Genomic DNA, 15314 nt, shown 5'->3' with positions numbered 1-15314 from the left:
CAGCATTACTTTCTGTACAACTCTGGCCAAATTATTTACTCTCTCATTACATCTGTTGTCTCAGGATATCAATAAGCATTTTCATTAGAGAAACTCTAAGTTCCATTTCAGTTTTAAAATACTATGACTTTATGACCAAGAAAGGGTTTACCTCCCAGTTTTGTACTTAGAGTCAACACTTAAGAGAATCATGAAAGACCTCTTGTCCGTGTTGATGTGTTTATTTTCTGAGTCTAAAGTCTTTCTCCTCCATCTCATCTATCTTCCCCATTAATTCTTCAACTTTCTTCACCATATATTCTTTTATTGACCTTCGTATTGCCTTCATTTTCCTCCGATGAAAGATGCAAAAGTGGAATCTAGAGTAGGAAAAGAAAATAATTCCAACTTCAATATCAGTAGCCCCATTCTTTAAGCCAATTATACAATGTTTTTTTTTTTTTTTTTCCTTTGCTGGATACTTCTCCATTTCCTTTTGTTCCAACTATTATCCCATCAAACTTTGCATTTTGTTCCTTTCAGTATCCCAGAATTTAAAATGACTTCTTTTGCCTTATTTCCACTTGGAGGAAGAGGCAATTTGGGCAGTCTCTTGGCAAAAGGAATATCTGACCCAGTGTTTATTTGGAGAGAAGAAACTCACAGTAACACAGCACTTCCCAGTATTACAGCTGTTGCCAACAATATGAGAAATAGAGCAATCTCTCGATTCTCAGCCTTTCTTGGATCCTCATCTGGAAGGAGTAACAGGAAAATATGAAAGTGAGTTTTGGAGAAGAGAAATAGCTTGGGACATTTATTCAGAATAGAAAACTCTTTTAACCTCAGTTTGCCCTGTTTACTACTTCATCACTGTTCCATGGTTATTTTGACCTTTATTACTTTTAGTCTCCTAGGTTCTACAAAACTGATGCTGATAGCTGTCAGCAAAATTCTTCCCAGCCTAATTTCTTCATTCCAAGCCTAGCCTCTTCATTTCTCAGCCTTTCAGTTGATTCAGTGCCAAATTATTTATACTGGTCAAAATTTCGCCCAACACCCTAGCTCCATTTTGTAACACTATCATGACCTCCATTAAAGATGCTCAACAAATACGTGTTGAATAAATCAGTGAGCAACCCTGCTCCTTGATCCCTGTCCCTTCAAAATTCCATACCACAATTTTTGTTACCTCCACAATATTCTCCTTTGAAGCACCTGTTGGTCATGCGAAGACACGTCCAACAATCAAGAATGGGACCTTCAACCACAACTGATAAACAGGAGAAGAAAGATAATCAGAAAGAGGGCATGGCACAAGGGTTCCTTAGTCATATATCAAGTGTGGAGGATTTGATCTCAAGCATTCTTAGGACTCTCAAGTTTGTATTGCTGTGAATTTCTTCCTTTAGAAATCAAGTTTCTTGATGGATCAAAATCTGTAAGTCTGATCTCCAGGAAAAAGTGGGAAAAGGATGCCTCGGCTTATACTGGCAATGGATTGTAAACCATATGTTAGAAGGCCTCCTATTACCTCAAAAATATGTGGGATGTCTGAGATTTCATGAGCTAGGTTTCATGAAGCTAGGTTTATCAGGTATGGTTGACGTTACCCCTTGTAACCACAGCTCTAGGAATTGGTTTCCCAGTGCAACATGTGGGAGAGATAGGGCCGTACAGAGCAAAGGAGATGGGAAAATATGGGCTGAAACCTCAAGGCGTCACATGTACTGTACTCACTGCAATCTTCAGAACAAGCTAGAAGAGAATCAGAAAGTTCTAATGAGTTTAAAACCAGCTACAGTTTGCCATATTTATACCCAAGTAGTCTTTGTTTACCCTTTTAGTTCCAGTTACCTCTCCACCCATTCTAAATAACTCTATTATGAACTTGCATTTCTTCCCTCATCCTGCATTTTCTATTCCCTTCATATAACTTCAGTGCTGTTATATAGAAAGTTTTAATTACCAACTTCAGAGAAGTTCTTTAGTAATTCTTTCAGTTTGGATTCCAGGTTTTGGCAGACCTCGAGAAGCTTGCCTTGATAGATAAAGACACCTAAGTGGGAGTGGAAGGGGTGTCAAAAAATAGAAGTAGCTCTTCCTTTCAGAAGTTAATTCTGTCTGTTTTTATCTTCGTTTCCCCAGCCAAATTTTCTGAGGCTTGCTTGAGCAATACAAACTTTTAACATTGAAACAGTACTTCACCTTTCCATGTTTCATTGCCCAGGTTATAAAATTCATTCTTCAGCCATGTTCTCAACTTAACAACCTGCTGAACAGCTAGAGAGGGAGAGTAAAGGTACATGTAGGGGAATAATTATATCTATGCAGGAAGTTATGTAGACCCAGGTGTTCTCTTCCTTGCCTCCCTTCTTGGTTTAAGCCCCTAGACTCTCAGGAACTCAATCTTCCCTCACCCAACACCCGAAGCCTCTTGTCACTGTGGGAGACCTTGAAGCTTAAATCAATCAACTCCTTAATCTGCCTTTCAAGCAGCTGCGTTCGGCCAGGGACTTCTGAGGGTATCAGATTTTCCAGCAAGGAACCAACATCCTCTATAAATTTGGGGTCACACTCTAAACAGCCTTTGACTCCATGGAAGCCTGACAGGGGCAGGAGCAGGAATAACCACAGGTCACCCATTTCTTTCTTCACCCCCGCTCCCCAACAGCAGGTTGTCCTGGCAACCAGTTCACTTAGTTCCTTTTCCTTCAAAGATCCAAGGATGAGAGCCTGGTCCTGGATAGTCTGACTCCACTTCTCCCCCTGTTTCCATCCCACTATCAGGCAATCTCATTTCCTTAAGGATCTTTAGTTGTTTACTGACTGTTATGCTTCATTCTAGGAGAGGGAACTGCCAGCTGGGGAGCCGATACCTGAGTTCTGAGTGTAGAACACCAAGAGATAGAGAAGCCTTGAGCTCACACAAGCAGAGTTCTGTGCAGGGAGATGTCTCAGAGAAAGTGTTTCTTTAGCCCTCTCCCTGACTTGCTTCCTCATGAGACTCTTAAACCCCCTCCTGACCTTCAGAGATAAAGTTTATTACCAAAGATGGGTTATGGAAGTGATCTTATAGAACCTGAGAGATTGCTTAACTCAAACTCTACTTCTACATTAGAGGTAAGAAAAGCCAAGGATATTGAGTTTCTTGCGGGTCCCAGTCCCTACTGGTGGCAGTATTGTTAAGAATAAAGGAATGAGCATTTATCTAGAATAATATTTGGTAATTTTAATAGACAGTAACTTATATTTCAGGCTACATTTGTCTCTAGGATGATTTTCTAGACATGATTTGTAATTTTTTCTTTTCCTTTTCTTTTGTTTTCTTCTTTCTTTTCCTTCCTTCCTTCCTTCCTTTCTTTCTTTCTTTTTTTTTTTTTTTTTTTTTTGAGATGGAATTTCACTCTTGTTGCCCAGGCTGGAGTGCAATGGCATGATCTCGGCTCACTTCAACCTCTGCTCCCAGGTTCAAGTTATTCTCCTGCATCAGCCCCCCTGAGTAGATGGGATTACAGGCATGTGCCACTATGCCCGGCTAATTTTGTATTTTTAGTAGAGATGAGGTTTCTCCATGTTGGTTAGGCTGGTCTTGAACTCCCGACCTCAGGTGATTCACCTGCCTCGGCCTCCCAAAGTGCTGGGATTACAGTCATGAGCCACTGTGCCCGGTGATTTCTAATCTTTTTATAGCATTCTTCTTATAGAGAGTGTGGAGTCACATACTAGAAACAATAGTTGAGGAATATAGAGTGATGAATCCAATAATGTTCAGATCCTTTAACAAGTGCCAAGTGCATTCTAAAATACTGAAAAAGTATGTAATATATAAGAACATAACAGTTATCATGGGCTTCCCTCTCAGACCACCTACAAGGAAGATGTCCAAATAAACATGTTCTCCCTTCAGTGGCCCTTTGAATAAAAATATTCTGTGTCATTTGAATAAATTAAGGTTGCTTTTCAGACTCTTAAAAGCACTAGGTAACTCTTTTGTAATATATTGCCTGTATGACTGTGACCTCCTGGAAACCAGGAAACATTGGCAATCTACAGGGTTAGTGGTAGAATTTATATTTAAGATATGGGGTGATCACAGTGGAATGTTGTGAGGGAAGTTAAAAGAATTACCATTACTTATATGTCTACCACGTCTACCATATGTCCATGTGACAGACATTGTGCTAAAGATTTCAGATAGTCACAAATTCTCATGGCGCAGCAATCCTTTGGAGATTGTCATTTCTGTTACAGGTAAGAAATTGAGGCTCAGAGATGTAAAAGAATCCTCGCTGGAAGAATAAGAGTATGAGTTCAGGGTTCAAGCTCATGTCTGTCTGATTCCAAACCCTATACACTTTACTGCCTCTCAACAACAACTTGCTGAGATAACACAGAAAATGATCTCTTGGAATTTGATAAGTCAAAATATGAAGGCCAATACAGATTTCTTGATTTATGCTTTAAATTAGCATCTCTGTGCTCAGATATTTTTTATTCCCTTGGCTAGATGATCTCATTTTTAGAGGATTTCCCAAAAGATTTTCACATGCTAAGGTCTGAAGGCAAGTGAGCTAATGGGATTAAATTAACTCTAGATACTAAAGTTGAAAACTAAAGGGGCTAAAAAATTTGGCAGAGAAGTGGCAAGGTATGAGAACAAACTGTGCTTCAAGAAAAGATATGCGTTATAGATATTTTCCAGTCAATGATCCATACCTTCACTTGGACAGTTCAAAGAGTATCCTCTGACACATTACTGAATAATTCAATGGCACATTACTTTAACCCAGACCTAGAGGTCCATCTATCATTTTTATCATTGTCTCACCCTTCCAGCTTAAATTTCAATCAGGTTTTTAGAACGAGAGAAAAAAATTGGCTTTTGGATAGTCTTAGAAAGGCTGGAAAAAGGCAAGTCACTTATTAAGACAGATAGAACTTGTAACTGAAAGAATACATATATCCCATGTAAAAGGAATAACAAGGAAGGAAATCTCAGTCTCATGGAGTAAACAGTAGAAAGATAACACAATGTGCTAATGGTAAAGGCAGAGGTACACATTCGAGGTTTATGAGAAAACAGAACAGTACTAGCTAAGTTTAGCGAAATTTTTATAGAAAGACTGGATCCAGGAGACTAGAGACAGTAATTAATATATCATGATGAGTGAGAATCCAATAGTGTTCAGGAACCTTAAGGGGGAACACTCTGAAAGTACTGATGGTGAAATGTATAACATAAGAAAATAACCACAATTATCATGGGATAGCACTTTGAATTTCATAAATGTAAAGTATTTGAGCTTTGGGAAAGAAGAGCTGTCTGGAAATTAATTAATAATATAATGATCACATTACTTAATTAAAATAATACCTGTGTCTTGGAGGCAAAAGGCTAACACCCAAATCCTAGAATAATTATATTAGTATATGGTTTGGCTTGGCAGGAAGGGCTATGATTTATAGTCAGCACAAATCTGAGACTAGCTAGCTAAACTCTGTTTAAAATAGTATAAGAGACAAATAATGGCACATACATTCATAATATTTTTACCAACTACATAATGACCCATTTGTGGTTCTAACATAGATATTCATGGGTATTTGTTTTTATACTAAAAGACTAGCAATTAAAGAGTCCCTCCTTTAAGGGCTAGAATAAGTTGTTTGGTACCATTTGGCCTTTGTTACAAATCACATAAAGTACTGAGGTTTGAAATTTGAAGAACAGTCCCCGGAGTGTGATATTCCCCTTCCTGTGTCCATGAGTTCTCATTGTTCAATTCTCACACTCTGGGGACTGTTGTGGGGTGGGGCGAGGGGGGAGGGACAGCATTAGGAGATACACCTAATGCTAAATGACGAGTTAATGGGTGCAGCAAACCAACATGGCACATGGATACATATGTAACAAACCTGCACATTGTGCACATGTACCCTAAAACCTAAAGTATAATAAAAAAAAATTTAAAAAAAAATTTGAAGAACAAGTTTCATAAAGAGTAAGATTTTTACAGAAATTCTCCCCATCCCATGGTAGATCTGATTTCTCAGATTTATTAACAAAAATAATCCTTATCCTCAGGCTTCTTATAGCCATTTTTCTGATGGATTATTTATGCCGTTGAGCTCTGCTCTATTTCCCATCCCTACCTATCACTTCACAGGATTCCTTAAAAGTTTGGCAAATAATCTAGATACCTTTTATAGTCAGATGCAGTTAACTACATTCCTGACTGTAATCTGAGATCAAGAACCCATTACTTGACATTTGGCCATGTTATAAGCTATATTTCTAGGTAGCATGATAATCATATTTGAAATAATTACTATATACCAGACATTCCACATGTAGAATAAGTTTAATTTTCTATATAACTCCCAATTTATATTCCATTGTCATTAAGCTAATTTATCTCCACATATTTCGCTTATCCTTTAGGAATAGTCATAAGGGTGGGTAAATTATAGGGTAGACTAGAAGATTTACAATGAATCTTTGACAGGAAATGAACTAAAAAGCTAATCACATCAAGGCGATCGTGGGAAGAATGAGGGGAGAAGGGTAGCGGAGCAGAAGATATGTGTCACAGCTTATTTTCTCTCTATACCAGAAATGTTGAGTAAAATCCTCATATCCCATGAGCTTTTGCCCTGTTCCCTTTAAGGGCTTTTTACAGGATAGGTTAATAGAAAGTGCTCCTGAGACGATGTCGGTTCCTATGTGGCATGGAATGTCTAAGATGCTTTCACTGGTTGCTGGGGAAGGATGTACAACTCAACTCAGGATCTGACTGGCACCTTTGCTGGCATATCACCAAGGCTTCAGGTAAAGGGACCCTGTGTAACAGCTGGAGAGTGGACCTGGTACCAGGGTCAGGAAAGGAAATGGAGTCTGCAGCAAGCTTCAGGGCCTTGATGGGCCAAATCATTAGGAAAGACCACCAGTTACTGATGCAACTGAGAGAAAACAGGTCCAAAGTGCCCCATGTGCAGAGTTTCTCAACAAACACTATAAATCGATTCAGAAATGGTATTAGGTAAGGTTATATCTTCACCTTAGAAGATACCAACACACTGTCAAAAACTAAAACACACATTAGTGGAGAAATTTAGTGCACAATTTACTGAGAGGAAAAAAAAAATCAGTTTTTTAAACCCCTCTCTAGAAGGAGAGGGAGTCCATGGTGGTTATATTTACTACATTTTAACACGCTGCATAGGAAGGATTGAGTCCATGACTGGACTTGTAGTTGGTTAAAACAAGCCTGGATTTTGGTGATTGTGAAAGTGTTTTAACCTGGCTCAAGAAGGTCTAGGATCCCAGAGTTACTCAGACTTCATAGTTTCTTATCAATTTCAGGAGGTTAGAGCTAGTTGGCATGAAACATAACAGTTTTGATATGTTGTAGGCAAATGCTACTGTAAGTGAAAAACTTTCTTCTACATGCGACACATCCAAGGCAATGACCCCTCAACCACACAGTGCCATGAGGTAACTTCAGCTCCTACCTCCCCATTCTTACATCCTGTTTGGAAAGAAATGAGGAAAAATGTGAAAGAATGATTCTTCCAAAAGAAATGTAGTTATCTAAAAAAAAGTGTTTAAATTATTTGGTGAGATTAGACTTATTATGTTATGCTAATATGGCTTTTTATTTTTTACTCGAGGTGAAAAGATGTTCAGAGAAAGCTAAGACCAATAGACTATGGGGAAGCTATGTCTCTTTCGTGTATCTGAGAGCAGTGTGAAAAAATGTGTGACCTTGCAACGTAAATGTCATAATATTCTCAAGACAAGCTTGCATGACTATTTCCATTTTATAAAACACAAGCCTGACGTTTGGAGCCATTAAAAGACTTGTCCAAGGTCACACACTTAGTAAGATAAAGATTTTGGGGTTGTAACACAAATTTGTCTGCCTTCAAATCCATGTTCTTTCTAAAACACCAAAATTTTTTTCTGAAGAGAGTTAATCCAAGGTCACATGATCATTGCCTCAAAGTAGCAAGAATAGGTATTCTTATGAAGTTATATATGAAAAAAGAAAGATGTTGTGTTCTTTTCATTCAATTATTTAAAAATTATGGGGTCTTTAATTCAACCATCTTTTAAAATTCTTTTTTCCATTCCTCCCAATTATTTCTATAGAGGAATTGCCTGTTGATTAAAGTACATAATTTCTTTAATAATACATATAAAAGATATAGATATTAACCTAGTTTACCATAAATAAATACCAGGTACATGCAGCATTTCTCCTTTCCTACCTTCAAAAGGAAGAAAAATACAATAATAAAACCAATAATGAGAACCCAGTAGCCAATAAGAAGTAATTTCATTGAAAAAAAGTCGATATCAAATAGCATTTTATATTTTTTACATGCATGATCTTATAAAATCCCTATTCTAAAAGGCTGGTCCTATTATACCATGTAGAGATGAGAGAACTGAGACTGAGTGGTTATTTTCAACCAGACCATAGAGCTCTCTGGCAGTAGAGCATGGATTTGTATGGTTTTGAATGATTCCCTATTTATTTTCTTTAAACCACCAAATTCTCAGTTTTTAGTAGCCAGGAGGAAAAAAGGTACCCTTTCCCTGTACGTAATGAACTGGCTTATTTCTGATAAACTTACACTTAGTAGGTGAGACATTGTGGACTAATATATGCCACTAGATTCCATTTTAATTCTGATCTTTGTAGGAACAGATCTCTTCGCAAAGTGTAGAGTCAAGGGGGTGAACTCTTAGTTGAATTTGAACTTAATGGTTACCACCCTTCAAAAACTAATTTTATTGTTAACTTTTTTTTTTTACATTATACTACTTTTCTTTAGTATAAAATTTTGCATTTGGACCTTTCTCTATTTTCAGACTTCTATTTGTCATCTTGTTTTGCAATATTAATTAGGATAGTGTTCTCTTGATTCTTTCTAATATGCTAAGTATTTTCTGTGTAATACAACCTGTCTTCAAACTACACCCGTAGGTGTTGGCCTATCTATAAGATCGTTGGAAATTTAATCAAATTCCATTATATCTTGCAGTATCTTCTGAAAAACAGCCTCAACAAAATTTGCCATCTACCTATTTACTAACATAAATGAGGAAACCAAAAGGGTCAACGGTGAGGCAGGAAGGTTTCAGTTCAGTGGAGAAAAGAAAATCTTGGTGAAATGTCATTAACTTCGATATTTGGAATAAGCTATAAAAGGTGTGGAATCTCCATTCCTTCAATCCACAGTCAGTGTTGGGCAGTCCTCCCTCAAGGTTTGGGCTTTACTGAATTGGAGGTCCTCCTAGCTGACATAGCTGTTACAGTATTTAGAGTATTTGGAGAATGATACCATGAAAAGTTTCTGATTTATATTATTTTTTAAATTTAATGCAAGTATAACAGCAGATATTATATGTATGTTTAATTTTTTTGAAAAATGAAAATTCTGGTATTACATATACTAGATGAAAAAGGAGTTTGTCTAGTTCTACACATTATTAAGTCATTTTTTGCCTAAACATATTCACCAAGATGGATTCTAAAAAACACTACAAATCAGTTTTTATTAAGTAGTAAGAGGTATATTTTCTAGAAAAATATAAAATGGTTTTCAATTGCAGCTATTTAAGAATTTCACTGTAAATACTTCATCAAATTCTTTTGCTCTGATGCCTTAAGAAAAGACCTTGACAAAGCATACATTGACCACTTTTTATTTTTGCCAAGTTTAGCTCTATGTCTGAAGGGCAGCTGCGATAAATTGGTCATACATTATCTCATTTGCAGTCTGAGTTTTATGAGCTCCCATAAAACAATTACCATATACACATTTTACAATAAATGAGCAAACAAAGTGGCTGCAAACAATATGGAAAAGTCAATAATTAATTTCAGATTTCCAAATGTGACAGAGACAAGGGAGCTTTCTCTTCTTTTCAAAAGGCAAGGTTTCTTTGTCAGGAATATGCAAGCATGTTAATTCATTACTGTGTGGTTTCTCTTTTTCCAAAGCTTGTTGAAGGTCTAATTTATGTGCAAGACTGAAAGCTGTTTAAACGGATAATATGCCTCCTTCATGAGAAATACCACCCCTTTATGCTCCATTAAATTCAGACGTTGACTCTATAAGCTACGTACCAATTATTTCTTTCCAGAAACAGCAAAGTAGTTTTTTTCTGCAAGGGACAACAGATTATTGTAGGCTGCTATTAATCTCCACATAGTTCACAAAATACACAGGACACTAGGGAGAAAACAACCACGTTGCTATTTTAACATTTGCAAAATGCTATGTGGAGAGGAAATAAAAAGAAGATGCTTGTCTGATTGCAATATTCCTTTATTATTTCAAATTTCCCAAAGATAGAAAAACTCTTAATGACCTGCTGATGTTGAAGCATGTCTGTGATAGACACAGAAATGAGTCTTTATCTGGTTGACCTTTGTTTTCTCCAACATGTATGGCTGACAGCTGCACAATCCAACTGCATGAGACATTGGTAGGATGTGAGAGTGAGTAAAAATGCCCATTAAAATGCTAAAATAAATTATTATACAACAACAGCATTGTTGAGTGCAATGATAATGGAACAATTCTCATAGTAAAACCAGAAAAATATGCCACTACTTCAGTATAACCTGCTATAGGTTAGAATTTAATATGATGGCACTGAATTATTTTTAGGGGAGTGAATTACCCTAAGTAGCAGAGCTGTTTACAAAACTATTGACATTGATACTAGCCCATGTATGAAAATCCAAGGATTATTTTAATAATGAGAAGTCAATATCTTATTTTTAAAAATGTATGACTTTATCCAGTCAAAAGTATTTAAGTGCCTACATTTAACTTACATACAAGTATTTACTGAGCACTTATTATTTGTCAGAAACCATGCTAAGTAGCAACAATAGAAAGAAGATGAGAGAGAAATACCTCTGCTACAGCATGCAATCAAGTGGAAGGCTGATATTTTAAACTAAACATTTTTTTAATGTGTTGAGGTGGCTTTTTTCCCCAAGCATTCATTTTTGTTACATACATATACACACACACACACATACACAGAGATTATGTATATGCATATATATGTATATATTTATTTTAAAAAATTAACAGTCTTCATGTTTCTGAATGGGAATTTTGTTCCATTCCAAACAAATCGGGAAAGTTTTGGCTGAGTTGGTCCACAGATCAAAGGGTGACTTAGGTCAGTTAATACATTCTATTCCTCCAGAAACTGCATCAAGAATGGGTATGTAAGCCAATCATAGCCCATGAGATACTGGCAAATATTAACGGAAGCTTTAGGGAAAACAAACAAAAATCCACACTGTCTCCTTTGTAGGAGTTACCAGAGAAAACTCTGTTTTCCCGAACCTCCTGATGTGAAAATGTGAACACTAAAGCCGCAACTGCCAGAGGCGTGTTGGGGCTCCCCTTATCTGTGGTTTATGAGAGCTGATTTTACAATCATTTCTGCACGTGGTAGCTTGAAACTGACCATGGTGGAAGAATTTACATCTCAAATCGCAGATGATACAAATAAAGGGTCTTTAAGTGTTTTCTTTCCTTTTTTTAAGGGAGGTGCAGATAGCCAGCTTACTATGAGTCCATAGTGTGGAGACGTATGGAGACTTAGTGTGAGACCAGCAGAGAGTCATGAGACATTAGGTCTAGATATCGTAAGTTGAACTACCAGATCAAGCTTTAGTAGAAACCTGCCCTAGCTCTGGAGTTTTCATTTAATGTGAGCATATAACTTCCTCACAAAATAACAGTTTCATGAACAATGTACATTATTTTTTGAAGGTAGAATACTAAAATTAGCGTTACTCCAAGAGAATTCTTAAAAGCAAATTGAGGTTACAGAAAAAGACAGTATGTGTACTGGGAATCTTAAGAGAACGATTGACAGTTTTGAAAATGTAACTCTGCCTCTCAAGGTACGTCTGGTGGACTGGCACTTAGGGGGTTGATAATTTGGAATAAGCAGTTTAATTGTTGAAGACATGTGTTGCCTACAGTGGTAAAGGTTAAGTTGTTAAAATGTGGTATTGACCTGTGCACTGATTCTAATTATAAAATTGACTCCAGTCAAATTTGCAATGTACATTCCAGTAAAATTAAGTGTTGCCCCCGTAAAATTTGTAAATCCACATATGCCATTCTACAGTAATAACTAGCTAACTAGCCACTGAGCTTATGAACGGAGACAAAACAGAAGAAAATTCCAAAATAACAGTGTGGTCAAATTAGAATTTCTGTTTTAATATAACGGGGAAGTAGTGGAGGCATATAATTCTAATGAGGCAGAAATAAAAATGTAGTGGGTCTTAACACTAAAGAAATAAATTCTACAATATTTTGTCTAATGTATTCAATGTCAAAAGAAAAGGAATTATACTTAAATTGTGATACAACAATACATTATTAATGGAGAAACATTGGTCCACATTTTAAAGCTAATTTTTATACAAGTTTACTGACAATATTAAGAAAGCTTGATCTTAATAATTTAATAAACTCCTGACATGTTTTGAGCACCTTTGTAAATGCTATGCTTTTTAATTTTCATGGAATCTCCATGGACAAGGGTCTGATCTACTCCATTTATTAAGTAAGAAACTGAACTTCCAAAAGGAAACGTTACTTTTTCAAGCTTATGTGTCTTATGAGGGCAAGAGTTTGGGTCCAACTCCAATGCCCATAGTTGCTGAATTAGATCACATTAATTAGACATTTTGATGCATATTTCATCTTAGCCCAATCAAATCAAAGTGAGATAAAAATTAAGGAAAAAACATATTTTTAGTTTAGTGAGATAAAAATTAAAGAAAAAATACATTTTTAGTTTTGTTTAGATAAAAGAAAACATGAAACAGTGGGCAAGCCATGGGACAGTTGAACAAATTCTCATACATATCGATGTTGAGTTCTAAAACAGCATTTGATGATAATGGTTAGTATAAATCTGGACACTATTCCTCTGACCTGAATAGGTGCTTAGAAAATATTAGCAAGCTAGAGCAAAGGCCTAAATATGTGTCCAGACTCATCCAGTCTTTCAGATGTGGGAAAATTGAGTTTTTTATTAAGGTGAAATAACCAATGTCTATCTCACAGCATCAAACACATGACTTAGACAGAAAGGAATTTGGAAAAACAGCTTTGTCTGTCCCATCAATATAGCTAGTCTTTTAAAGTAATAACTGTGTAACCTTGGGGAAGTTAGTTACCCTTTAGAAACCTAAGGTTTTGCATCTGAGACTTGGGAAAAAAATATATACCCATACACATTATAAGGTCCTTGTGAGGGTTAAACGAGATGATAATATGTTACCAAAAAGTACCTTACATTTATTAAATGTAAGCATTCATTAAATGTTAGTTGTTATTGATGTTATTTTTGTTACAAATAAAAGTGTTCTTCCTTTCTCATTTAGTAATTGTAAAACATTGCATAATTCACTGGGTCTCTTTAAGCCTTAGTTTATTTATAAAGATGGCTCTCGTATAGTATCATGTTAATCTTTTAACGTTGCTTTGAGGGTTAAAGTGTAAAATGCATATAAAAGTACAGTAAGTCCTCACTTGATATTGTCAACAAGTTCTTAGAAACTGTGACTTTAAAATCCTTGAATAATATTTTTTTTCAAAATTGTTTCATTCTAAACTTGAGCAGAAAAAATACTGGTTTTATTATGCTTCTTTTGCTTAAAGTCAGTTTCTAAGAACCTATCAACAAAGTTAAGTGAGGACTTACTGTATTTTAGAAAATATAATAAAAGAAGTGATATATTAACATCCTCACTAGAAAAATCCACTGGGTCTTCTCTCTCCACATCTCATTAGCCTCTGTAGCATTAGAGAGGAAGACTACCTTTTGCAAAATAGTATCATTCACTTTTTTCTCAATGACATGTCTGCACTTCTCTCTGTTCCTGTCTGACAGCTCTTTTTCATTTTCTTTACAGAATGCAATTTCTCATTTGACCCCATAATTGTTAAATGTTCCACAGGGCTCCTCTTAATCCCCTTCTATTCTCATTCTACTGAATCTTAACTACTCCTATGACTTTAATATCTAAATCTCTATCTATAGCCTATCCCTAGACCTACAACTATTCTAATCTTAAAATGAGTTTTCCCAAATGGGGCTTGACAATGACAAAATGATTCGTGATCTTCAAAGTATATTGGATAAACTTTATAAAGCTATATGAAACACTATTATTCCACTAGATACTGATATAGAAGTAATTGAGCTGCAATATCAGATGCCATTAAAATGAGTGTTTATCACCATTCTTGGTTGAAGGCTTCTGGTAAGAAATAAGTAGGCTCTAAGGACAAACTAAGCAAATCCAGCCCAGTTAAGTTATGATAGAGATCATTCTGGAATTTATGGCATCTTTCTCTTACTCATTCATTTGCTTCATCAAAAAATATTTATTTAGCACTAATTATGTCCAGAATACTAAGATTTTTTATAAGGAAAGAAGAGAAATGATAATAGGGCCTGAAGAAGATTATTGAAACTGTTCCTTGAACTAGCTTTAAATCTGGGATTTACTATAGTGTGAATTACACTAGAAAACTGAGTCCCTTTGTAAGTGCTCCATTTGATAATCTTGCTTCTAATTTTAAATCAATCTGAAAGAAAAAAGAAAAAATTCACTCCATCAGGTGGAAATTTTATATAAACCTGAATTGAAGAACAGATTTTCTTTTAAATTGGAAAACAATTCTTCTTGGGGAGTTAATTCCTTTCTACTTAGAAACTGGTAGTTTTATGTAAGATACGAAAAGCAGAAAAATTAGATTGATATACAAATAACTGACCAGTCTTTGTTTTCTGATACACTAGATAAGCATTTTATTTTATGTATTCAAGGAATTAAAAGGTGGTTTACAAATAAGAAAAACATTCCTCATTTTAGGCTGTAAAACTCCCCAGACAGAAAAGATAATAGAAATTACTTCACAGAAACCAAACAACCTGATTTATTCAAATTATGAATTCCAAATGAGCGAGAATGCTAATTCTTGAGAAAATACAAACGTGGAATTTCTATATTTTTGATATGAATATGACATTGAGACTGCTTGTAATTTCCATTAGCAATGGGTAATATACTGCAAAGAAAGAGAAATAGGTTATTTTTTAAAAAGAACCCACTGAAAAAGATGTGAACAAAAAACCTAGGGAAATTAAAGATAGAAAATAAGCTTTATTGCTTAAGGAATAAGCATGGGAGACTGGGAAATTATTAGTATGGGGAAAAATTGAGGATAAGAGATAAAACCAAGGTCATAGCTAATAGTTG

The 15314-nt window shown here is 35.6% G+C and overlaps 1 protein-coding gene across 2 annotated transcripts; it reads right to left on the bottom strand.

Moving 5' to 3' along the window:
- Window positions 1-202: 202 nt before the first annotated feature.
- On the bottom strand, window positions 203-2867 carry IZUMO3 (IZUMO family member 3). 2 transcript variants are annotated; one of them, XM_055294048.1, is made up of 7 exons: window positions 2400-2867; window positions 2188-2262; window positions 1949-2038; window positions 1720-1737; window positions 1172-1252; window positions 644-734; window positions 203-359 (listed from the first exon to the last, which is right to left on the bottom strand). In XM_055294048.1, the coding sequence occupies exons 1-7, from the start codon at window positions 2623-2625 to the stop codon at window positions 221-223; spliced, it is 720 nt and encodes a 239-aa protein (XP_055150023.1). In that variant the 5' UTR covers window positions 2626-2867; the 3' UTR covers window positions 203-220. The 2 variants fall into 2 exon arrangements, with proteins under 2 accessions (XP_055150023.1, XP_055150024.1); XM_055294049.2 differs by lacking the exon at window positions 1720-1737 and having other exon boundaries at window positions 2400-2839.
- Window positions 2868-15314: the final 12447 nt, after the last annotated feature.

This window comes from Symphalangus syndactylus, chromosome 9, assembly GCF_028878055.3.
Source record: "Symphalangus syndactylus isolate Jambi chromosome 9, NHGRI_mSymSyn1-v2.1_pri, whole genome shotgun sequence".
Lineage (NCBI taxonomy): Eukaryota > Metazoa > Chordata > Mammalia > Primates > Hylobatidae > Symphalangus > Symphalangus syndactylus.
This window is presented reverse-complemented; position numbering and strand designations above follow the sequence as displayed.